Genomic DNA, 24563 nt, shown 5'->3' on the forward strand with positions numbered 1-24563 from the left:
TATTCAGCAGTACAGGTGCACAACCTTTTATCCGAAAGTCTTGGGACCAGACACTTGTCGGATTTCGGACATTTTCGGATTTCCGAATGGAACATTTTTAGCGTAGATTAGGTAGGTAGCGCGGGCGGCTTGAAAAGTCTGGAGCAGCTGCCTCCTCCCCGGAGACCAGGAGAATCATTGTAAATCATTGCATAAATGTTAGTCAGTTAGTTTGTAGGGATTTTATGTGGTGGTGGTGGAGTAGGGGTGAAGGGGGAAACTTTAATTCTTAGTCCCCTACCTGGTCGGCGACTCCCAACCTTGCGGAGCTGGGGGCTCCGTCCGGCCGGCCGCGGGCGGCGCCGGTTGGAGCTCCGACCCCGGCAACTCTACCCCTGGCTGCGCGGCTCCAAATCCTGCGACGCCGCCGACTCCCGACATTCGCGGAGCTGGGGTGTCCGGCCGCGGGCCGCGCTGGATTTGGAGCGCCTCGCAGCCAGGGGTAGAGTTGCCGGGGTCGGAGCTACAACCGGCGCCGCCCGCAGCCCACCGGCCACAGCGCTGCGGAGCTTACTGCACGGCGACCCGGTAAGGCATTGACCGCTCCCCGCCTCTCCGACCAGTTAGGGGACGAAGAATTAAAGTTTACCCCTTCACCCCCCCTTCACATAAAAGCCCTCCAAACTAACTGACTAACATTTAAGCAATGATTTACAGATGTTTAAGCGTCTCCCGGTCTCCGGGGAGGAGGCAGCCGCTACAGTAGTACAGACCTGGGTTGACCGTGGGTCGTTTCGGATCAAGTTTGGCGCCAAACGCGAGCTTTGGTGCGCAGACGACATCTGGAAAAAATGGCCGGTTTTCGGAGTTTTTCGGTTTCCGGAACACCGGATAAAAGGTTGTGCACCTGTAGTGCCAACATATCTGATTTCATCATCTCTCTCAAACTGCAGGTTGAATTTCATCATTATGGTCACTACCTCCTAGGGGTTCCTTCACCTTAAGCTCACTAATCAATTCTGGTTCAGTACACAACACCAAATCCAGAATTGGGCCATTCTTTGGAAAGTGAACCAAAATGTCACACACGTGACCAGATAGCATCACTGACGTAATGCACTAAAACAATGCATGTAAGAGATTAATCTTATTCATTGCTATTTTCCTATCTACAGAATTATAGTCTGCTAAAGATATGAACATTCTAGTAGCTTTTTATAATTCAGAGTTTATAAGATAAAACTGAGTTACGGAAAAAATGCTTCCGTGCGGTCACACACGTGACTAGACACATTTGACCTCTGACCCTAAATAAACATTGTCAGCATAACATAAACATCTACTTGATAAACTTTGAAAAAAAAATGAGTCCTATATTCAGTACCAAACAATATACCTGTAATGCTTTCAGAATTAGAAGAGATGTATTCCATAATTTTCCCATATTTTCGGTCACATACGTGACTAAGAATGAGCCAATTGACATTTCCCTAGTAAGCTCGACTACAAGCTGCTCTAAGAAGCTATCTTGTAAGTACTCTACAAATTCCTTCTCTTGGGATGCTGTCCCTACCTGATTTTCCCAGTCTACCTGCATATTGAGATCCTCCATGACAACTGTAATATTGCCTTTCTTACATGCAGATTGTATTTCCTGATGTAATTTGTACGCTACTTCCTGGCACCTGTTCGGAGGCCTGTATATAACTCCCATCAGGGTCCTTTTAACTTTGCAGTTTCTTGGCTCCACCCACAAAGATTCTTTGTCATCCCTTGCTAAGGACTGAAATCACTCCTTACGAGCAGAGCCATCCCACACCCTCTGTCCACCGACCTGTCTTTTCGATAGGGTGTGTAACCTTAGATATTCAGCTCTCAGCTCTATTCCCCTTTCAGCCACATCTTCGTGATGCCCACAACGTCATACCTACATATCTCGAACTGCACTACAAGTTCATTCACTTTGTTCCGTATACTGCATGTATGTAAATATAACTCCTTTAATGTTAACCATCCCTCTTCTCAAATTGGTCCCCATTTTGCCTGACCTTAGACCCTTATTCCTCCTTTAACTTTCTGTCCTACTGCGTTTGGTGATTTCAGTACCTTCCCTTTAACTTCATCCACACATTTCCAATTTGTTGACCCCACTATTTAGCTTAAACCGCTGGTCGCAGCCGGTTTCAAATGGAGTCCATCCCATCGGAACAGCTTCCTCCTTCCCCAATACAGAGGCCAATGTCCCACATATTCAAACCCACTTCTCCCACACCAATTTTTGAATCCTGCGTTCAACTTTTTAATCTTCTTAACTCTATGCCAATTTGCTTGTAGCTCAGGTAGCAACCCAGAGATTATTAGCTTTTTGGTTCTGCTTTTCAATTTAGTCCCTAGCTGCTCAAATTCCCTCAGTAGAGCTCATGGAGGCCCCTCACCCATTCCTTCTCATCAGTGATGCTGCCTGTCCTGCTGAGTTACTCCAGCATTTTGTGTCTATCTGCAGCTGCAGTTCCTTCCTACACTCTCTTCCCTCTTGAATGGCACCCTGATCCACGGTGCCATGGTTAGATTGCTCACCCCCACAATCGTCTGCACATGGATTAAGAATCTCAAACTTGCTTGACACGCTCAAGGGCCATGGCTCCTCTAACTGCCTCTGCCTGTATTCCCCTGCTTGCCTCACTTGCAGTCACACACTCCTGACCACGGACCAAATTGGAAGTAGTTACTCTTCAGGTGTGACTACTTCCAGAAACGCAGCATCGAGCTCATTCTCCTGTTCCTGATGTGCTGCAGTGTTTGAAGCTCAGATTCCAGGCCATCAACTTTGAGCCTGTTCTTTGATCAACCAACACTTGCTGCAGATGTGGTCACAGGGATGCTAAACTAGCAGAAAAACAATTATTTTCCACTTAAAAAAATAAATAAATAATTCTCAAGATGGCTGCTCTTCCACTCCATGTTCAACTTCTGATGGTAGAAAATAAATCCTCATTGATTTTGTACATTGCTTTCCACTTATTTGCCGCTCTGCCTCAGCTGCTGGAAAGAGGCACATGACGGTTTTTTGTTTAGTTTAGATGGTTTTAATTGTTTTTAGTCTCTTATTTCTTGTTTAATTTTTGATAGTCCTGGTTGATTCTGAGAATTTGAATTTCAAAGACATTTATACTCACTGGTTTAAATGAGAGATTTGAGCTTTGGTAGAGCCCCAGAGTCCACTTAAATGCCTTTATTGTCAGCATGGGACATGGTACACAAGACATTCTGTGTTGCTGTAGACACAGGTCTCCAAACAATGGCCCGCGGGCCACATCCGGCCCATCACGAGATCTTATCCAGCCCACAGCAACCTCTTGCGGCGGGCTATTTAGCGTGTTCTGTGGTAGCGTGGGAACTTACACGTCAATTTACCGTAGGCTATCACTTGAGGGTTTGTGTGCAGCTGCTGACAGGTTACCGTTAGTTATACGTGACTAATGCCCAGGAGTGTAGTGCTGCCGGAGCTCACTGGAGCACCGCTCCGGGGGGGGGGGGGGGGGGGCTGGAGTGGAGTAGAGATACGTGTCGGTGGCAGTAGCATCGGTAGCCCCGGGAAGACAGTGAAGGTCAGCGACACCGGTTGAGAGGCTACAAGTTTTGTTTTGAATTTCTTCCATTTGTTTTACTTAAGTTCTTTTTTGAGTTAATTAAATTTATAAAACTGACATTTCTTTATTTTGTCCTACGGCACCCAAAAATGTGCCAAATATATAATGTGGCCCTCATGCTGAAAGGTTTGGAGGCCCCTGCTGTAGACCATGCCAAAGTAATGGGATGGGAAGAGACAGCATGTCAAGGGTAGAAAGGATCTGCCTCAAGTGCAATTCGCATTAGGTTACATCATAAAATATCACCACCTTTTGTGATATCAAAGAGAACTTGATGGGATAGATTAAGAATTGGCTGTATTCTTGCTACCTAAAAGTAGTCGACAGTAGTGTATCACCCTTGAGACTTGTATTGTTCTCCAGGGATCAATGTTATACTAGTATTTGCATTTTATTACTGTACTAGTCAGTGTTGTTGGTAATGAGTGATTAGTTTGCAGATACAGGTGCACAACCTTTTGTCCGACGATCCAAATAACGAAAACCTCCGAATAGCGACATTTTTTCAGTCCTTGAAGAAAGGTCCTTGAAAACGTTCACCGAGGGTGGCCCACAGAGGTGACAGCGGAACCTCCGGTCGGTCCTCGAAGAAAGGGGAACTAAATCCCCATTCATAAAAGAGAAGGTGAGGGTATATTGCGCGGGAGGGTTAATAATTGACAATCTGCTGCTGCCTGCCCGCTGAGTTAAAAAGTTCCCACGGTAGACTCACGATACACAGTGTATCGTGAGTCTTGCGTGGGAACTTTTTAACTCAGCGTGCAGGCAGCAGCAAATTGTCGCTCCCTTCAGTTTCACCCCACCTACACCCCTCTGCTTCCCGGCCATGTGTGTGACCCCTTCCCTCCCCTCTCCAGCTCCCCGCGCATTGCACCGGTGCGGGGGCTTTGCACTGTCTTCACGTTGGAGCCAGTGCCAGTCACTGGAGACGTCAGGACCAACGGGACACCGACCCCCAGGCCCACTGCAAGCACGGAGATCCCAGAGACCCACAGCCAGCAGCAGCCCAGCCCCGCTCCAATTCCAGAGGAACACGCTCTCCGCTGTCCCCGTAGGGACAGAAGCTGATGGCTCGGGCTGTGACGTCTCCGGCCACCCCCCTGTACAGGAGCTGAGACTGGGAACTGTGGGGTTGTTTGCAGTTGCAGAGGGAGGGGGCAAGGGCGGTAAAGTTCCCAGTCTCAGCTCCATTCCAGGGGGGTGACCGGAGACGTTAGGACCAACGGGACACCGACTGCAAGCACGGAGATCCCAGAGACTCACAGCCAGCAGCAACTCTAGCCCAGCCCCGCTCCAACTCCAGAGGAACCCGGGTTGCGGATGAGGGGGCGCAGCTCGGGCTGTGGGCGAACTGCCACTTGTCGCTGTAGCGGCTTCTGGTGGTCCTGACGTCTCTCAGCTCCTGTCCAGGGGGACGGCCGGAGACGTCAGGACCAACAGGAACCCGCTCCCCGATGCGCCGCTACAGCGACAAGTCGCAGTTCGCCCACAGCCCGAGCTGCGCCCCCTCATCGGGACACCGACCCCCAGGCCCACTGCAAGCACGGAGATCCCAGAGACTCACAGCCAGCAACAACTCTAGCCCAGCCCCGCTCCAACTCCAGAGGAACCCGTGTTGCGGATGAGGGGGCGCAGCTCGGGCTGTGGGCGAACTGCCACTTGTCCGCGTAGTGGCCCATCGGGGAGCGGATTCCTCTGGATTTGGAGGGACAGGGAGACACAGCGGCTTTTGAGAATGGTGGGCAATCACTTCCAAAGTTCTGCCCACACAGTCAGTACACCTCTCCTACACTTGTCTCCCGCACTAAGATCATCTCGCAGAGAATGATCCCAGCCTAACCCTCCCTATTCTCTCCTATTCTGCAAGAAAAAACTACATTGAAGACTCAAACTCGCGATCGAGTAACTGCCGGGATCGAGGCACAAACTCGCGACCTTGCGGATACGAGCCGAGCACTCTACCACTGAGCCAGCCATTAAAATCTACGCTAAAAATCTTCCATTCCGAAAGCCGAAAAATTCTGAATTACGAAAAGTGTCTGGTCCCAAGGCTTTCGGATAAAAGGTTGTGCACCTGTAGTACTAAAATTTATGCAAAACAGTGAGACTACAGATTGGTACGGTGCAAAAAGATTTAAATGCATTGATTCAAACCCTAATAAATGTCACTTAACTCGCACAAATGTGGAAAGGATCAAGTTGGAACTAGCAAATTGTATAACTAAAAGTGAATGGCAGAAAATATGATTCAAACTAAAATGTATACAGAATACTGATAACTCAGGATCAGTGCAGTGATGCTGTAGTCAAAGGCGACTTGATAGTTACTGCAGTGGGGTAATCAAGGCACTAATTATATCAGCTCTGTTCATATAAATGTATTACTCCAAGTTCTTGGCATTTAATTTAATCGTTCATTTATCGGCTCATTCCACTGCATATCTGTCTTCCTGGAGTTGTTTCCAACAGTTTCTGTTTTATAAAATATTATTGATAGAATAAATTGGAATCAGTTTTAAAAGCACTGAAATTGGTTTTGTATTTACTAAACTAAACTTTACAAAGCAATGATCATTCTTCTATATGTTCCCTTGCTGTAATCTACTTTATTCCATCAAAACAGATTCCAGCAATGCCTCTTAATTATTAGGCTGGAACTATACTGATTAACAGAGTTCTCATGAACATATTTAGGAACTTAGGAACATATTTCATCCTTTTCTTGTCTCTTTCTACCCAAATCCATAGCATAGAAACAGGCCTGTCAGCCCACTAAATTCAGATGCTAACCCCACCTAGGTGAGAAAATTGTGCTGTAAATTTCCATTTTATGTTGTGCTAAAACAAATTGTGATCCATCAACACTCTCGGCCATTGTGGGGCATGGTCCCTTTCAGTTTGAAATCATGAAGCAAAAGAAATGGCCTGCGGCTTAGAGCATTTCTTTTCTGTCAACAACTTACAGTTTGGAGCCAAGTGGGATGTCAATGTATTTGTTTACGGCAGCAATGGACAGCAGGTAATTCTTTGTTGTCTGATGAAGAAGAGGTACAATTGGAAAAACTTGCTAGTAACAGCATCACAGGCACATGGACTCGGAGAGCATGAAAACATTAAAATAATAAATATAATTTGTTATTCGTATTTGCTTTTGCACTTCTGGCCAAGATCGCCAAATCTTGAATGTAACTGCTTGAATTGGATCCCCGTCAGGTCTAAGGGGCAAAAAAAGTAAGGAATCGACTTTTTCTCCATATATTAACGAACATGCAGTGATCATTTCTAGCAATTTATGAAGAGAAGTCTGTGTCTCAACAATGGAGATGTTCCCATTTTTGTTAACTGATTCTGACAATGTTAATCATGACAAAGAGATGACATGAAGTAGTCCAGGAATTATTGAGGGTATCAGCAGAAGTTGCATGTCCTCGCCAATCTCATGCACTGTACTAATCGGGCAACAAGAAAAAAACCCTCAATTTATTGCATTGTATGAAAACAGAAGCAATCATAGGTCACTTTGAATCTTATGTAAGTGACCCCCCCCCTCCTCCAGCCTTAAAACCTCTACTCTAGATTTTAGAGATATAGTGCAGAAAAGAGCCCATCAGCCACGAGTACACGCCAACCAGTAATCACTCCATACACTAGCACTAGGGGAAATTTACATTTTTACAGAAGCCAATTAACCTACAACCTGTACGTCTTTGGAATATGGGAGGAAACCGGAGCACCCAGCGAAAACCCATGTGGTCACGAGGAGAACATACTAACTCCATACAGACGGTCAAGATCGAACCCGGGTCTCTGGCGCTGCACCACTGTGCGCCCTAGCTGTTTGGGTTATGGAAATATGCCCTTATCTAATTCACAAATCACCATTTTGAGATTAAATTTACCCTCACGGACTTTTTATTTGAGAAAATTTAAATCAACACCATTTATATTTTTGGATTCTCATTTCTTGACACTTGTGCAGATGACACTGATTTACGTGATGGGAAAATTGTGATACAGTTTTAGCATTGCAATACTTCCACCGTACTGTATCCTATAATTGGGTATTTACCTGCTAAAAAGTAAAAGCAGGAGTTGTGAAGTTGTACAGTGTGGAAACAGGCCTTTGGCCAACCTTCTGCATGCTGGCCAGCAAGAACCTACCCTACACCAATTGCATTTTCCAGCTATTGGCTAATAACCACCTATGCCATGGTGTTTTAAGTGTTCATTTTTAAATGTATTATACGTTGATTGAGTACCTCTCTTCACCACACCCTTAGACAGTGAATTCTAGATTTCAGCCATCCTCTGGCAGAATATTTTTTTTAAATCCCCTATAAATTTCCCACCTCACACATTAAACCCATACCTTTTTCTAGGGGAGAAAGGTTTCTCACCATCCACTCTATCAATGCTCCTCAAAACTTGGATGCCTCAATCAGCCCTTTCTACCTTATCTGATCCAAGGAAAACAAACCTTGCCCAACTAGTTTCTCGTTGCTAAACACAGACAGCTTTTCAATGAATTTCCTCTGTCTGCATAGACAGTACAGTTCCATAATTCTAGTTGCTGTGTGATTGAAATCTCTGCCTCAGAAGGCAGTCGGGGGCGATTCACTGGATGCATTCAAAAGAGGGTTAGATAGAGTAGAGCTCTAAGGCTAGAGAAATCAAGAGATACGGGGAGAAGGCAGGAGAGGGGCACTGATTATGGATGATCAGCCATGATCACATTGAATGGCGGTGCTGGCTCGAAGGGCCGAATGTCCTACTCCTGCACCTATTTTCTGTTTCTATAACATCTACTCATTAAGAGCGTTCAGTTTATTTTCGACAACAGTAAGTAGTTGATGGCACTGGTCACATTAAATTCATTGGGTGCTGTTTGTGGTAGTTAACGCTGTAACAGCAGAGCCAGATTTTCTTAAACCCCAATGTTTGGAGGGCCACATTCACAATCTAGATCACTTCTGATGGGCATGCAAGTAATACGTGTTACTTTAACCATCTGTAACTGATATTTTAACTTGACATATGAAAAACACATATGTTAGTATATATTTACAATCTTGTTCATGATAGGGTTGCAAATTATTGCAAAAAAACAGAAGCAAGACAATAATGGTTTGTGATTAAGAATGAATGCCCCAATGATTTGTGGTTTTGTATTTTTGATAGCATAATTTGGCAAAAAAAAAACTATTTTACATTCAAACAATGTAACTGATCTTAAAAAAACCCACTAATTTAAAAGTGCTGTTGCAACGTTTATGAAACAATTAGACAGGTACATGGATAGGACATAGTTAGAGGTGTATGGGCCAAACTCAGGCAGGTGGGACCAGTGTGGATGGGACATTGATCGGTGCGGACATGTTGAGGTGAGGACCTGTTTCCACACTGTGGAACTCTTTGATTCTATAGGATTGGTGGGAAGCAACTTGAATTCATGTTTTGACCAGGTGGCACTGATCACAAATAAACCACTTTCACCTTTAATTGTTTCTGTATCAAACTACTGAAAAGATTACAATTTCAAATTTCTAATATCATTCTCGCCCTTTTCTTATCCTGTCAACTTGGGTATTGTTTTCTGCATTTAATACAATTAGTTTACAATAGGTTGACTGTTACAAAATGAAAAACAAGCCCAAGGCTGTAAAGGGGTTACATTTGACCTTCCAAAGTGCAACACCTCACTTGCTCAGATTAAACACCATCTGTAATTTCTCCGCCCAGTTCTGTAGTTGATCTATGTCCCGCTATGTACATTGACAGCCTTCCGTGCTGTCTGTAACTTTACCAATTTTGGTGTCGTCATCAAACTTACAAACCCATCCACATTTACATCCAAGTTGTTTGTGTATATATAGAAAAAAAGATAGATGAAAGAAATAAAAATCGCATACAACGGAGGTCCCGGCATAGATCACGGCGGAACTCCCACTGATCACAGACCTCCTGCCAGAATCAAACCTCCAGCCAGAGTAATGCCCATCAACTTGAACCCTTTGAGTTCTATCAGTAAGCTGCTTATGAATCCATATGACCAGGTCACCGTGAATCCCGTGCATCTTAATCTTCTGAATCTGCGTGCCATTGGGAACTTTTATCAAATGCCTTATTAAAATCCATGTAGATAACGTCCACCATCCTATCCTGATTGATCACTTTAGTTACCTCCTCAAAAAACTCAATTTTGTAAGACGTGACCTGCCGCATGTAAGGCGGCCCTAATTTGCTCGTTTCTTTTCAAATGAAAGTAAATCCTATCTCGAAGAATCCTCTCCAATAGCCTCCCACCACTGCATAAAGCTCACCAGCCTATAATTCCCTGGATTATCACCACTTCCTTTTTTTTTAAACAAAGAAACACCGTTGAATACTCGCCAGTTTCCTGGGAACTCGTAACTAGGGAAGTTGCAAAGATCTTCATCAAGACCCCTGCAATCTCCTCCTCTTAATAACCTAGTTGGACCCTATCAGCCCCTGGGGAGTTATCCACCTTAATATCCTTCAAGAGCCTCAACACCATCTCCCTCTGATTCTCAAACTGCCCTTGCATGTTAGTGATCTTCACACTGATTTTGCAATCCTCCATGTACTTCTCCTTGATTAACTCGCTTAATACTTTGCTACATCTTCTGACTCCAAGCACAAATTCCCTCCTCTATCCTTGAGCAGACAGATGGGAAAATTGCTTTTGCAAACATTTCCTTGGTTGAAGGGATGAATCATCCTCATCCCTCACCTCTTTTCGATCTAAAGCAAATTATCAAACATCCCTCAACTGTTTTCAATCTAAAGGAAATTATCAATCGGAGCTGATGTAATTTTCTGTGTTTGGGAATGCAGGAAGAAAATATGGAAGGAGTAGTTTGTAAATCTTAATTTGTGTTTCCTCGACTGTGCTTTCACTGACAAATCTTGATCATTTATCCATCTGCAGAAGCTGCTGTTCCATTAGCAATGAATGGGACAAAGTTCTAATTTCCACCTACACTATTCTAGGAATGACTATGTCAAGGTGTGTGCTGACTGACTACCCATCAATATTTCATCTCGGCTGCGGCATAAGAAGTACAGTGTGAACTGGCCCCTTACATCTGCTCCATATTCTCTTTAGCTATGTTTTTTATTGGCCACTTCTACTTGAGCCCTCACTCCCTTCACTTTATTGCAGCATCATTTCTTACACTAACGCTATATCCCTTGGTTCCCTGAATGCCCAAAAGCTCATGACATTCTGGACCGCTGATTGTGAGAAAATGATATTTTCTGTTCTCTTTGCAATCCATATTGTAATTTTAATCAACAAATCTGAATATTACAAGATATTCTCATCATCAAGATTATGAGCAATTATTGCTCCAGCAATTAACCCATCAGGACTTCATTTGTCACAGCCTGACAATTTGGAAATGACCCATTTATTTGTTAACCATTCCTCAATCTATGCTATTATCACCAATCCCATGGTACTCTAATTTGTTTAATAATCCCTTGTGTGGCACCATTTGCAGGCCTTCTGAGGGTCCACATTTGCTTCCCAACATTTATTCAGCCAGATACAACTCAAAAAGATCCCGAAGGATAGATGGGAAAAGTATCTGATGAACACACATAATTGTTCCATTAATGAAAGACATAATTTAATTCAATTTAAATTATTACATAGACTATATTATTCAAAAACGAGGTTGAATAAATTTTATCCAAACGTCTCTCCCAGATGCGATAAATGTTTGTTTCAAAATGCTAATATAACACATTCATTTGTAGAATGTATAAAGTTGAATAAGTTTTAGAGCGATATATTTGATATATTTACAAAGCTTTTCAAGTCAAGAATAGAGCCTGCAACCGAAGGTGATGCAACACCTGTCTTTATACCACCTCCCTCGCCTCCATCCAGGTATGCCAGCTGTCCTTATAGATGAGACAGAGGCTCACATATACCTCTGCTAACCTTATCCACTGTATCCAGTGTTCCCGATCTGACCTCCTGTACATTAGTGAAACCAAGCATTGACTTGGCAATCATTGCATCGAACACTTGTGCTCGGTCTGGCAAGGCCTACTGGATCTCCCGGTTGCTAGCCCTTTTTACTCGACTTCCCATTCCCATATTGACCTTTTTGTCATGGGCCGCCTCATTGCCAGAGTTAGGCCAAACACAAATTGGAGGAACCGCACCTCATATTCTGCTTGGGTAGCTTACAACCTCAATGGTATGAACATTGAATTATCTAATTTTACGTAACCTCTAACACTACTTCCCCTGTGTCCCACCTGGACACACTTATTTCTTCTGGGAAGAACAAATTGCTGTATACATCTGTCTTTGTAGCTGGAATCACAAATTGGATCGAATGCCCTCGTCTGCTCCTAATTGGTTTGGGTTTGGTGTAGGTCTTGTAATCTATGTCGAGCTGACCATTTAACATTTTGTAAAAACAGGCCAAACGGTGAGCTTCACGTCTGTCTTGGAGAGGGTTCCACCCCAGAGAATTCAGAAGTTTGGTAATACTCACTTCTCTCTCATATGTGTTAGTAACAAATCGAGCTGCCTGTCTTTGGACACGTTCGATGGAAGAATTTTTTTTATTTGTGTATGGGTCCCATGCTGTAACTGCGTAGTCCAAATGAGGTCTAACGAGGGTGAAGTATAGCTTCTCCTTGACGGGTTGAACAGTGATGAAAGTTGCGTCTCCGAAAATTTAGGACACCTGTTGCTTTCACCGTTGCATGATGAGTCTGACCATTCCAATGCAGATCATTCTGTCTCACAATTTCTGCTTTAATCTCTGGCCTTTGTTCCAACCATTTGCCAATCAACACCCCCCCCCCTTGCCTGTGTCCACCTATTACTTTCCATGCTTTGCCCTGCCTCTCCTCTCTCCTTCCTCAATCAGCCTGAAGAGAGCACCAGATCCGAAACGTCACCACGTTCTCCAGAGATGCTGCCAGACCCACTGAGTTACTCCAGCACTTTGCATCCTTTTGTAAAAAAAATGGCACCTGCAGTTCCTTGTTTCTATATATATTTTTTCTTCTTTATTCACAGATACAAACACAGGATGCAGACCATTGTATCCAACAAATGGATGAGCTGGTACTCACCCACGATGTTGAAGAGAAATCTGAACCTATACTGTGGAAAAGAATGGACCAGGCACAGTCCAGTATTACAGAACTGAAACACACCTTTCCATTAGGTAAGAGTTCCAAAACTTGTGGTTAGCATCAAACTGTTTAACTTTATGAAAATGTGGCAGAAATGTATCTTGTTTTAATACAGGCAGTTCTTCTGTAAGGTGATGGTTATGTTCTTAAGAAGGCTAGCGTTAGAAAAAATTGTATTATAAAATCATTTGTCTCAACGGGGAAGATGGTTCTTAGGAGCTAGAAAGTTTCCGACTCAATAACAGTGTTTTTTTTCCCCACAGGATTTTCAAAAGTCTTTATCATAGCAATAATTTTATTTTTGTCATGCTTTATTTTGTTTGTTTTATTTTCGGATTGTATGCAACTTTGTTTAACAGAATACATATCATGACGTTTAAAACATATTTAGAAAGATACATAGATAGTATAGGTTTAAAGGGATATGGGCCAATTGCGGGCAGGTGGCACTAGTGTAGAAGGGGCATGTTGGTCGGCGTGGGAATGTTAGGCCGAAGGGTCTATTTCCATACTGTATAACTCTATGACTATTAGTAGTAGTGATTGCTTGTTGGCCATCTGGTGGTGAAATGGCCATCTGTGGTGAAAATGAAGGGTTGTTTTTAAAAGGCAATGGTGTCTGATTACTGCAGGGAAGCTACATGGAATCATTTTCTCTCCCTTAGATTTTTTCATTTCCTGCTTGTCAATTTTCAAAGTAACTTTTAAGCAGCTCTCTAGTTCCCAACTGAAATCGCATTATAACCTATCTGACCCGTGTAAAACAAATAGTGTTCTCTAATTAGTCCATTGCCTAATATCCAAATTCTGTTCATGGAAGCATGTTATAACAGAATTTCCTATATATAATTCTAGCATTGTCCATGTGACCACTTTCTGAACTTACAATCTATGCAACAAGATGATTAGAAATAAGTTTGATTTGCTTGCTCCATTCGAGCCAAGTTGTTTGTTGAGAGAAATCGTTAATCAGAATAAAATTGATTATATCAGGAATTGTGATAATAAAATGGTTACCAAATTAATAAATAACATTGGAGTGTAGAATCTTGCACGTCATAAGAAACCTGCTGAGCTGGAATTTAGTGTAAGAAATTATCTAACTAGGTGAAGATATCTGCATCATTGTGAAGAATCTGAAACTCTGCTCCAGCAAGTTTAAAAGTAGTGTGAGAATGTTTAAAGGTGGCACGGTATTGATTTAGTATTGTTACATGTACAAAGGTACAGTGAAATCCTTTATTTTGCATGCTTTCTTGTCAAATTATGCTGTACATGAGTATAATCAAGTAATATGCAAGTACAACAGGTAATGCAAAGAGAAAAGTACTAGAGTGCAAAATATCGTACTACAGCAATTTTGCATTACAGTTACAGAGAAAGTGCAGATATTTTTAAAAGTGCAAGGGCCACAATGTAGTACATTGGGGGATCAGGACTACAACATTAGCTTATGGAATTGGGACCCTGGTGAATTTACAAAGAACAATGAGAATGGAGCTGACCTTTGTTTGAAGGGAGGGTAAAAAATATAATAAGGTGAGCCAGATGCCAAACCACTACGATTTTCGAACAATGGGAGAAAGGATCATCAGAGCTTTACGATATTTTGCTTCAGAAATTGGATTGGGATTTTCAGTGCCATGTAACTGTGCCGCTTCAGTGTTTCAACCATGAATTGCAATTGTAATATTATAACACAATTTGGCTACTGCCAAATTAATCAGTTTATGCATGCCCAAAGTTTGCAGATAGGGTGCAATGTTTCAGTGCAGCTAATTCTGGCATCACACAACATTCTCACTGGAACTATGTCGGAGAAGCAGGAGGAATTCCATGCTCCCTACTCATTCGCTCCCCATCTGGCCCATTTAAAGGGATACAATGCTTACAGATTGTTACAAATGAATTTTAGGTGACTTTTTTTAAGCGCAATTGAGGACTGGTATGGCTTTTTAATAAATGTTGTCAAGAAACTACTTTTTATTATTTTGATATTTTTAAGATTTGTTGGGATCCCACTGAACAGGCATCTGAACAGAAACAGATGGATAAAGAGGAAAAGCAAGGCCCTGAGTGGCATTTGCAGGAGATGGGGAAGAAGAGATCTGGTCAGGAGATCTTATTCCTTAAGAGTGGAACCATGTTGTAATCCTCACTTTTCCCAAGAGCTGCACATCTAGAGTCTAAATTTGTGAGAGTAATTTATAATCTGTTGCAAAATAGACGTCCAGAAAATGAACACAACTGGAGTGCTCAGCCTACAGAAGTGAAGACTGTAATTCTCCTAGTCCCTAGGTCATTTCAGATTTCGGTAGCAGTTGAACCAGCCATAAAACTTGTCTAGGAAGGAACTGCAGATGCTGGTTTAAACCGAAGATGGACACAAAATGCTGGAGCAACTCAACGAGACAGGCATCATCTCTGGAGAGACTTGCTTATATTTATGATGTTATGAAGACATTGCAGGATTTCCCCAACTTGAGGATTTGCCCCCATTTCAGATTTTGCACCGTTTTATAGGGTAGATTACACACGTGTGATGTTATAATCCTGTCTCCCATTGTTTAAAAAATTGCAGTGGTTTGGCATATTGGCAGAATGTGTAAACCCTGACCAGTTTTGCAAAGGAAAGGGCTTTTGGCCACTCAACATGAAAATAGTGTGTGACCATTGATCTTGATGGCAATGATGACTACTAAGTCCATTATATTTGGGATATACAGGACTAACAGTTGAATTGGCAGGACATGGATGTGAGTGAATCAGCTATCTCCCTGGCTTACGTTGGGTTTGTTTGGTTACTGCAAATAAAATTCTGAACCATTTACCCCAATATTTGAGAATTTGGTACCATTTTATTGTGTCTATATTTTTTAATATGACCTTCATTTTCACTTAAAGGTAAACGACAAAGGAAACCCAGTAAAAAACTTCTGGAATCAACAGAAGATTATGAACAATTGTTTATTTCAAAAAAGAAACCTTCCTTTCAACAGGTATGTTTTCATCGCTACATATGCATAATCTTTGACTACTGGGATTTATTTTGGTATCAAGGGTAGATTAAAAGAGGGGTTCGGGGCAAGTATCAGAGTAGTTAATAAAATCAGAAAATATTCCCTGCATCTGTGGAAAGAAAAATGCCCTCTGCACTCAGCGGATAAAGCAGCATCTCGAGAAAGATAAACTGAATTGACATTTCGGGTTGAGGTTATTAATTGTATTTCTCTTTCCGTAGTTGCTGATTGACCTGCTGAATGTTTACTACAAGTTTCGTTTCTATTTCAAATTTCAAGCATCTGCAGTTTTGATTCATAGTTCTTAAGGTGGATACATATTCATGAAAACATGTTAATTTGCAAATCAAAAATGTGTATCGGTTTTCACTATATACCAAGATATAGTGAAAAACTTTGTTTTGCCTGCTATCCGGAGACAGAAATAAGTAGTGAAAAACAACCATTCTCTCTCTTCCGTGAAAACAACCCCCTACATTAAGCCTCTGCCTCCTGTTCCCCCGCTGCTTCCTCTCCCCCTGCCGACTGCCTGTAACCCTCCTTTGAATAACGCCTTTCCTCCACCCCTATGCTGACCAGCTTCAATGGATGGCTCAGTGTCAGAGTTTGGTTTATAATATTCTTATGAAGCAAAAGGGAGTTTTACTGCATTGAAAGGGTTACTTCAATGCAAATTAGTTTATGTTTTGAGATTGTTATGCCCCTGTCCCACTTAGGAAACCAGAACGGAAACCCAAGGTTTCCGTGTGGTTCCCGGAGGTTGCAGGTGGTTGCCGGAGGTTGCAGGTAGTGGTAGCAGGTAGGGAGACTGACAAAAACCTCCGGGAACTGCACGGAAACCTTGGGTGGGGAGCAAAGTCTCCAGAGGTTTCCGTTCAGGTTTCCTAAGTAGGACAGGGCATTATTAGAGTAGTGGGTCAGCTTTTGTACAACAGGCATAAATCTAATGTGACGTTTGCAATGGCACTACATTTTCTGTGGATGTTTTGTGTAATTTTATGTAATTTAAACGACAATCATTATTTTGTTTCTTAGGGCACATCAAACTGTTTAGAAAAAACAATTTGTCAAACACAAATACAAGATTTTAAAAGCTGCAAGAATGAATTAAAGAAGCGACGACACAAAAGAAATTTGACTGATCCACAGACATCTGCAAAGGAGAAAACCCTGCCTAAAATTGAAAATGATTCAGCCTTGTCAAAATCTATTCTCTGCCAATCCTTGCCCATACAGCTCGCTCACTCAACACCAACAGTAAAACCAGCCACATTCAAACCTATGCCAAAACTGTGTGCAGTCATGCCCTGTGCAGAGGGTGACCAGTCCTCTCTTTGTAGAGAAGTTGCCCAGCCCTCGCCCGACACAGAGGGTGTCCAGTCCTCGCCCTGCCGGGATGAAACCCAATCCTCTCTAGGTGGTGAAGGTACCCAGTCCTCTCCGTGTGGGGAGGTTGCCCAGTCATCGCCCTGTGGGGAGGGTGCTCCAGCATCGCCCTGTGGGGAGGGTACTCCAGCATCGCCCTGGGGGGAGAGTGCCCCCGTGTCGCCCTGTGGGAATGGTGCCCTAGCGTTGCCCCTAGGGGAGGGTGCACTGTCCTCGTCCTGCGGGGAGATTACGCCGACGTCGCCTAGCAGGGAGAGTGTTCCTGTGTCGCCCCACAGGGAGGGTGCTGCACTGTCGCCCTGTGGGGAGGGTGCACTGGCCTCGCCCTGCGAGGAGGATAGCCTAACATCACACAGCAGGGAGAATGTCCCTACGTTGCTCCACGGGGAGGGTGCTCCTGCGTCGCCTCGTGGGGAGGTTGCTCCAGCGTCGCCCCACAGGGAGTGTGCCCCAGTCTCGCCCCACAGGGAGTGTGCCCCAGTCTCGCCCCACAGAGAGGGTGCCCCTGGGGAGGGTGCCCCTGCGTCACCTAGCGGGGAGGGTGCCCCGGGCCTGACCATGATACAAGAATCTCAGTCTAAAATTCAATTAAGAAAATCCAAGTTAGAAGGTGGATGTATGGAGTCCGTTTGTCAAAGGGAACAATCGCAGTCCATTCCTGCTGATGATCTATTTCAGTCCATGAGAGCAGGAGAGCAATACCAGTGCACTCGTACGGAGGCACAGTGCCTGTCTGCATCGACAGCAGATCAGTCCCCTTCCAAGATTGCAGAATATCAATCCCAGTTTTTGCCAGCAAATGCACAATTCCATACTTCGTCTGTGAAGGAAGGTTTGTCTATTACAGTCACAGAATGTCACCAGTCCTTAGAGGCAGAAGAACAATCTATTCTCCCTCCTGCTCCAAAGCAAGCAGATTCACGGAAGTGTAAAAAGAACAACAGTCTTCAAAACCGGTGGCATCGTAGAAGCAGTCTGCATAAGCGACAAGTTTATCCTGTACTACAACCTCTACATAGGGCTAAAGCTGAAACAATGCGACAGACCACGTCACCTGGTAAAAATTGTTTTTCACAATATCATAAACAAGTTTTAGAGAGATACTAATTTGGAACTTTTCAAAAATACCTTGAAACACTACCCTATTAAGCCCTCAAGTTCTCCACGAACCTCAAAATGTCCAGCATCTGCTGAATGGTAACGTTTATTTCAGAGCCTGTAATTAGAGGTCGTGCTCTTCTGCCATAAGAATTGCCAGCAACAGCGCAACAAAAAAGGCTGCATTCTATAATTGCAAACCAATTTCATACTTGGCCCTCTGAAATTCCATATAAAAACACCAAAAGCAAAAACATTCCCATAAAATTATCATTTCTAAGTATTTTGGAGGTGAAGCTCATGTTAAAAAAAAAATGGTAAAGTAAAGAACGAAATGAATGCAGAATTAAGGTAGTTTAGTTAGAAGTAATGAGAGAGTTTGTGTGAAAAAAACTTTGTTTGTAAGAAAAGGAAATCTTAGGTTATGAGATGTGAGACTTTTTTCTAAAGTTGAAACGTGTACAGGTACTAATTGTTTTGGGGAATTGAGGGAGTTTTGTTTGGGGCCAAATGAACTAATTTTGCATCATATAATATGTTGCATGCAAAAGTGTCTCAAATTTCAGGCAGTTTCCTTGATTATAGATAACAAGCAAAAACTGTGGATGTCATCATGTGTTTTCCCTCTGTGCCTTAGTGCAAGTTCCCATTGGTATGTAAAATGCTCAAGTAGAGCATGCTTCACTCCATTTTTTACCAATGCAACCAAACCCACCTACACTTTTCTGCAATTTGAAACTTCCCTCATTGTCATCCACAAAATCAATCCACATTAACTGCAAATTTCTTAATCGTGACAGATATCCAAGTCTCACTTTATGATCTTAGTTATTATTGTCTTTTGTGCCTTGAAATATATCCACTAATTTTTTAAATGCTCAGTGATTTAGCTTCCACTGCCATTGCCATTATAGAATTCCACACATTTCCCATCCTCTGAATGATGAAATTTATCCTCAACCAATTTTAAATGTCTTGCCCAGTATTCTGACATTGTGAGCCCTGTTTCCAGACCCACCTGCCCTCTCACCACCTGCTCAGGATAATAAATTTACATGATTTCAAGCAATAATCTGATTCTCTTTAGATGAATTTGTTGGACAATAAATTATTTTTATTCCAGAAACTTATTAAACTGAATAGCACGCAGTTGAGGTGTCGCAACTGAGGAGTAATTGTTTTGTAGTTGCAGTGGCTGTCTTTTCTGCTTTGTTAATTTTATAGGATACCCTCTTTCAAATAGTGCAGTATCAAGCCTATGTAGGAGTGGGATTTTTGAAAGAAGAATTAACTTTAAATGAGAGGTCATGTTTAATTTGCATATTTACATGCTAGGTATGGTAGTCTTAAATCACACATATACACAGCAGAAATACAGATTATTTGAAATAATAAAAAAAAGTATTGATCAGTGGCTTCCTAGCAACCTAATGATGTTTAAAATTGAGCATGTATCATTTGTCATCATGAAGTAAATGACAAATATCAGCTGTGCCTTTGTGGTACAACATGGACGTTATGGGGGAAAGGTAAGAATAGGAATTGATTTGTTAGCTTGGAACCATTTCATAAATCTTTTCTGGACACCCCAATGCCTCTAAATCCTTCCATTAGTGAGGCAATTACATGAAATTTTAGAATATTTTTGGAGGGGGATTTTTGAGGCACTAGCCAATCATGTAGCAAAAGATACTTGCAAGAAAGATAACAAAGATAGGCCTTCTGTATTTATAGTGTTGTTTCTTGATGAGGCATCCCAACTGAAATCAAAAATAAGGTTTTGCAAAATGTGTGCAAGACTCTGCTTCGCACAAGCCTCCATCAATAACAAATTTAAGTCAAAGAACTTTCCATTAATATCGTTTCCTCCTCTATTCCCAATTGCTGCGAATCAATGAATGACACTCTACCTTACTAATTTTGTATTAAATATTCACATTAGAAAGTATGTAAATTTAAATATTTTATTTTTGTACATTTAAATTATGCTTCATTCTATCACTTGGAATGATTAAAACAAAGTTACATTAAACTCTTCCGTTTGCTTTCCCATAGGAAATACTGATGGAAAACGTCAGAGAAAACCTACTAAGAAGCTGTTGGAATCAACAGGAGATTTTGATCAGCTGTTTATTCCAAAGAAAAAATTAAAACGTGACTTTCTTCATTCATTTAAGGCATGTACTTTGATATTTTTTAAAACATTTACTTTTTAAAATTTTGAACAGATTAAACTTGTAATGTCTAAAAAATCTCATGAATTTTTGGCCTCTACATTTACACGACTGTAAAGTACATTTTATAATCAGTATTATTGAACAGAACCCTACAGAAACCTAGCGGAGCTGGTTTTCACGCACAACAACTTTCTTTCACTTCTCTCACTTCCTCCAAACCGAAGGCAAAACATGGGCCTTAAATATGCCTGCCTCTTTGAAGGGTGTGTCAAATAATCCCTGTTTCAGGTGTACACCTATCCCCGAACTGCTACATTGACGACTACATTGGGGCTACCTCTGCACCCAGGGGGCGCTGTTCTGGCGGCAGCCATGGCAGCAGCGCGTCAGCCTTTCAATTTTATTTTTTATTTTTAGTATGTTTTAAAGTGTGTATTTAGTGGGGTTTTTTGTGTTTTGTGTGGGGGGTGGTGTGGGTGGTGTAAGGGGGAAACCGCTTCGGTCGCCTCCTCCATGGAGAGGCGACTTTTTCCAGGTCGCCTCCCCCGTGGCCTACCATCAAGGATCGGCGAGGTCTTTCCCGGAGACGTGCCCGGGGCTTCAGCGGCAGGCGCAGCGTGGACTCGGCGTGGAGCGGGTGAGCCCTCGCTGGGGCTCGCCGGAGGGGAGCGCTCCGTTTCACTGGCCCGGGGCAGCCGGCAGCCTGAAGTCGCAGCCTGAAGCCGCGGTCTGCAGAGTTCCAGCTGCTGCGGCGTCTACAGCCCGGGATCCCTCGTGGGGGACCCGGGGGAAGAAGAAGCCGCCATTGCCGGCCCGCGGATAACTTCTACCGCGGGCCCGGCATGGACTTACCATCACCCCTGGAGGGGAGCTTCGACCGCCAGCCCTGCAGTCTACGGTGCTTCTGGCTGCGGCGGGGACTTTAAATCTCAACCGCCGGCCTGCGGCCTACACAATCTTGAAGCCGCGGTCTCCGGTGAGGAAAGACCGATCCTGGACTGGACTCTGGACTCTGGTCTTGTCCACGGGGGGGGGGAAATGGAGGAGGACGGCCAAAATTTTTTGTGCCTTCCACCACAGTGATGAATGCTGTGGTGGATGTTTATGTTACATGTTGTGTCCTGTTTATGCATTTTATTATTTTGTTAACCCATCTTTATGCTTTGTATGGAACTGATTTTTAAATTATGTAAAGCACTTTGGGGTCAATGAAAATTGACTATAAATGTGCTATATAAATAAACTTATTATTATTATATTATTATTATGCATAACTCGTGACTTTCATTAACTTCACTACCAATTTCCATCCTGCTCTCAAATTCTTAGTGAGGTGTTTGAAGAAGGGTCTCGACCCGACATGTCACCTATTCCTTCTCTCCAGAAATGCTGCCTGACCTGCTGATTTTCTCCAGCATTTTGTGTCTACCTGCTCTCAAATTCACTTGGACCGTCTCAACCCCCCCCCTCCCTCTCAAACCCCTCCCTCTCTACCCCTCTTCCCTCTCTACCCCTCTTCCCTCTCTACCCCTCCTCCCCCTCTACCCCTCCTCCCTCTCTACGGGACCCAACTGGTCCCACTTGATCTAGTTCCTATTAAATTCCTTCAGCTCTTGAATTGCAATAGTGTATAAAACAAGATTTTTTTTCTATGTTCTATGTGCACTGCACAGATAATTAAGATCTACTGTTCATGTAATCCAAGCTACCTTTAATTTGATCTGAACTTTTGTTGCTAGTTACACAATGATATGTGATTCAAATTGGGTTGCTTAAAACTTAGATTTCTTGCTCCAAGTTTCCTTTCAATATTGTTGGGAAGTGACTGTTAATACAGTCTTTATTGCTCATTGCTCAATGCATAACCAGGTGGTTGTCAGTTGCGGTCCAGAACTATTGCTGTTTTTCTGGTGATGGTATTCCCACAGTTGCTGCTGGATATGGAGTTACAGGAATTAAATCCAGCAAAGATGAATAATGTTAAGATTTTGAGGGGAACTTTCAACCAATCGGGCTTACATGCCTACGCTGTCCCATTCTCCTTAGTGACAGAGATCATAAATTTGGGAGGTGCTGTCCCTGGATTGTTAGCATCTGCAATCCAACTTGCAGATGTTACACACTGTAAATACTGTGCACTGGTGGTGGAGATAATGAATGTAGGCGGCGAGAGCTATCCCAATTCAAGTTGAATGGATATTAGTTGCTTTCAGCCAGATTCCTTTATTGGCTTGTTTTGGGTCAGATGATATTTGAGGATGATAAAGTAAATTTATCTTTTTGGTGGTTGATTTAGGATTCATACACTTAACTTGTTTTTTGATTGTATTAATAGATTCAGTGAGGCTGAATTGATATTATTTATTTTTGCAGCCTTCCCTGCAGTCTGAAGCCAGAAGTTCAAAGAAGGTTCAAGCCACGGTAGATAATCCTGTAGTACAGTCTGTGAAATGCCATTTAGGTAAGTAAGCTAACTGTATTGATCATACTGCATTTACCAATTATTGAGGAATACAGGCTTTCAAGAATTATGAACAAATATTTTTGAATGTGACATAACTACTAATATATCATTCTACTAGCCTAAATTTATATTATTTCGTGACTCGAGCATCTTTCGTATATAGCAGGAGTAATTGCAAGAAAAATAAGTGAAAGTAATAATCTCTTCAAAGCAATTAGGACAGCACTTTATGCGTGCCTTCCTCTTCCTCATGTCACAGGAATTTACCCAAGTTACAAAATCTCTTGTCAAAATGTGATTAACAATGGTGATAGAGCTACTTTTTCACATTGCTGGTGACCAGGATGCAGTCCTGATCTCTAGTGCTGTCTGTGAAGTTTACATGTTCTCCCTGTGACTCTGCATGGGTTCCCTCCAAGTTCTCCAGTTCAGTTTAGTTTAGAGATGCAACATTGTAATTTTCTGTTTGGGCCAATGTGTCCATGCCGATCATCAATCACCCATTCACACTAATTCTGTTATCTCACGTGCGCATCCACTCCCTACATGTTAAGGGCAATATATAGTGGCCAATTAACCTAAAAAACAGACAAGTTTTTGGGATATGGGCCGAAACCGCAGCACTTGGAGGAAACCCACGCAGTCCTAGGGAGAACATGCAAACTCCACACAGATAGTACCTGAGGTCAGTATCGAACCCAGGTCTCTTGTGCTGTGAGGCAGCAGCTCTACCAGCTGTGCCACTGTGCTGCCCAGAAACATACAGAAACATCTGTGCCTACTGTGTGAATTTTATTGGCAACTAGACCAAGTGGGACCCGTTGGGTCTCGTCCCCTCAACGCGCAGTTGCGGGGAGGAGGGGGTGGCCTGCGGTGACACACACACACACACACACACACACACACACACACACACACACACACACACACACACACACACACACACACACACACACACACACACACACACACACACACACACACACACACACACACACACACACACAAATACTAATCACCCCCCACCCCCCTTGATATTATATTAATATTATTAATTTGCTCCTTTTACCCCATCCCCGTCCTGTCCACTCGCGCATAGCCCCCAACTCGCAGACACTTCTGGAGAGGGAGGGTGTTGAGAGAGAGGACAGAGAGAGAGTTTGTTGGCATGGAGGCCAGACATAAAATGTCTACGTGTTTCTATCATTCCAGTAAACTTCACATGGAGACTTGGCCTACATTTCTCATTGTGCTTTTGCCCTCCAATTACACACTAATATTCATTCACTAAGAATGGAGAAGTGAAATTAGGAATTATAGGCCATTTAGCTTGATGGTGGTTGCTGCAAATTGCTTCAGTGAGGGCAAGATCACAAGATGTTTGGGAAACCATAATGGAAAACTAGAAACAAGTAAATACCAGGGCAAATCAGGGCCAGCAACAGATGACCTCAGGCAGTGTGATTCCCTGATAGACCAATTGTTTTCTAGAGGCAGTGTGATCCCAATAGGGATACATCATTATGAACTGTGGAACTAGTTAACTGACTTTTAACGGCCACGGGACTTGCTAGCGCCCGCCGGGGGTTCCAACATCAAGACC

At 42.9% G+C, this 24563-nt stretch overlaps 1 protein-coding gene across 13 annotated transcripts in view; it reads left to right on the forward strand.

Moving 5' to 3' along the window:
* LOC129701609 (histone-lysine N-methyltransferase NSD2-like) overlaps window positions 1-24563 on the forward strand; it is a 110571-nt gene that overhangs the window by 46204 nt on the left and 39804 nt on the right. For all 13 annotated transcript variants that reach the window (XM_055642917.1, XM_055642913.1, XM_055642910.1 and 10 more), the window contains 5 exons: window positions 12697-12847; window positions 15720-15814; window positions 16871-18278; window positions 20375-20496; window positions 22870-22957. In XM_055642917.1, coding sequence (XP_055498892.1) covers window positions 12697-12847; window positions 15720-15814; window positions 16871-18278; window positions 20375-20496; window positions 22870-22957 — 1864 coding nt within the window. The remainder of the gene's footprint in view (window positions 1-12696; window positions 12848-15719; window positions 15815-16870; window positions 18279-20374; window positions 20497-22869; window positions 22958-24563) is intronic.

Source organism: Leucoraja erinacea, chromosome 11 (assembly GCF_028641065.1).
Source record: "Leucoraja erinacea ecotype New England chromosome 11, Leri_hhj_1, whole genome shotgun sequence".
Lineage (NCBI taxonomy): Eukaryota > Metazoa > Chordata > Chondrichthyes > Rajiformes > Rajidae > Leucoraja > Leucoraja erinaceus.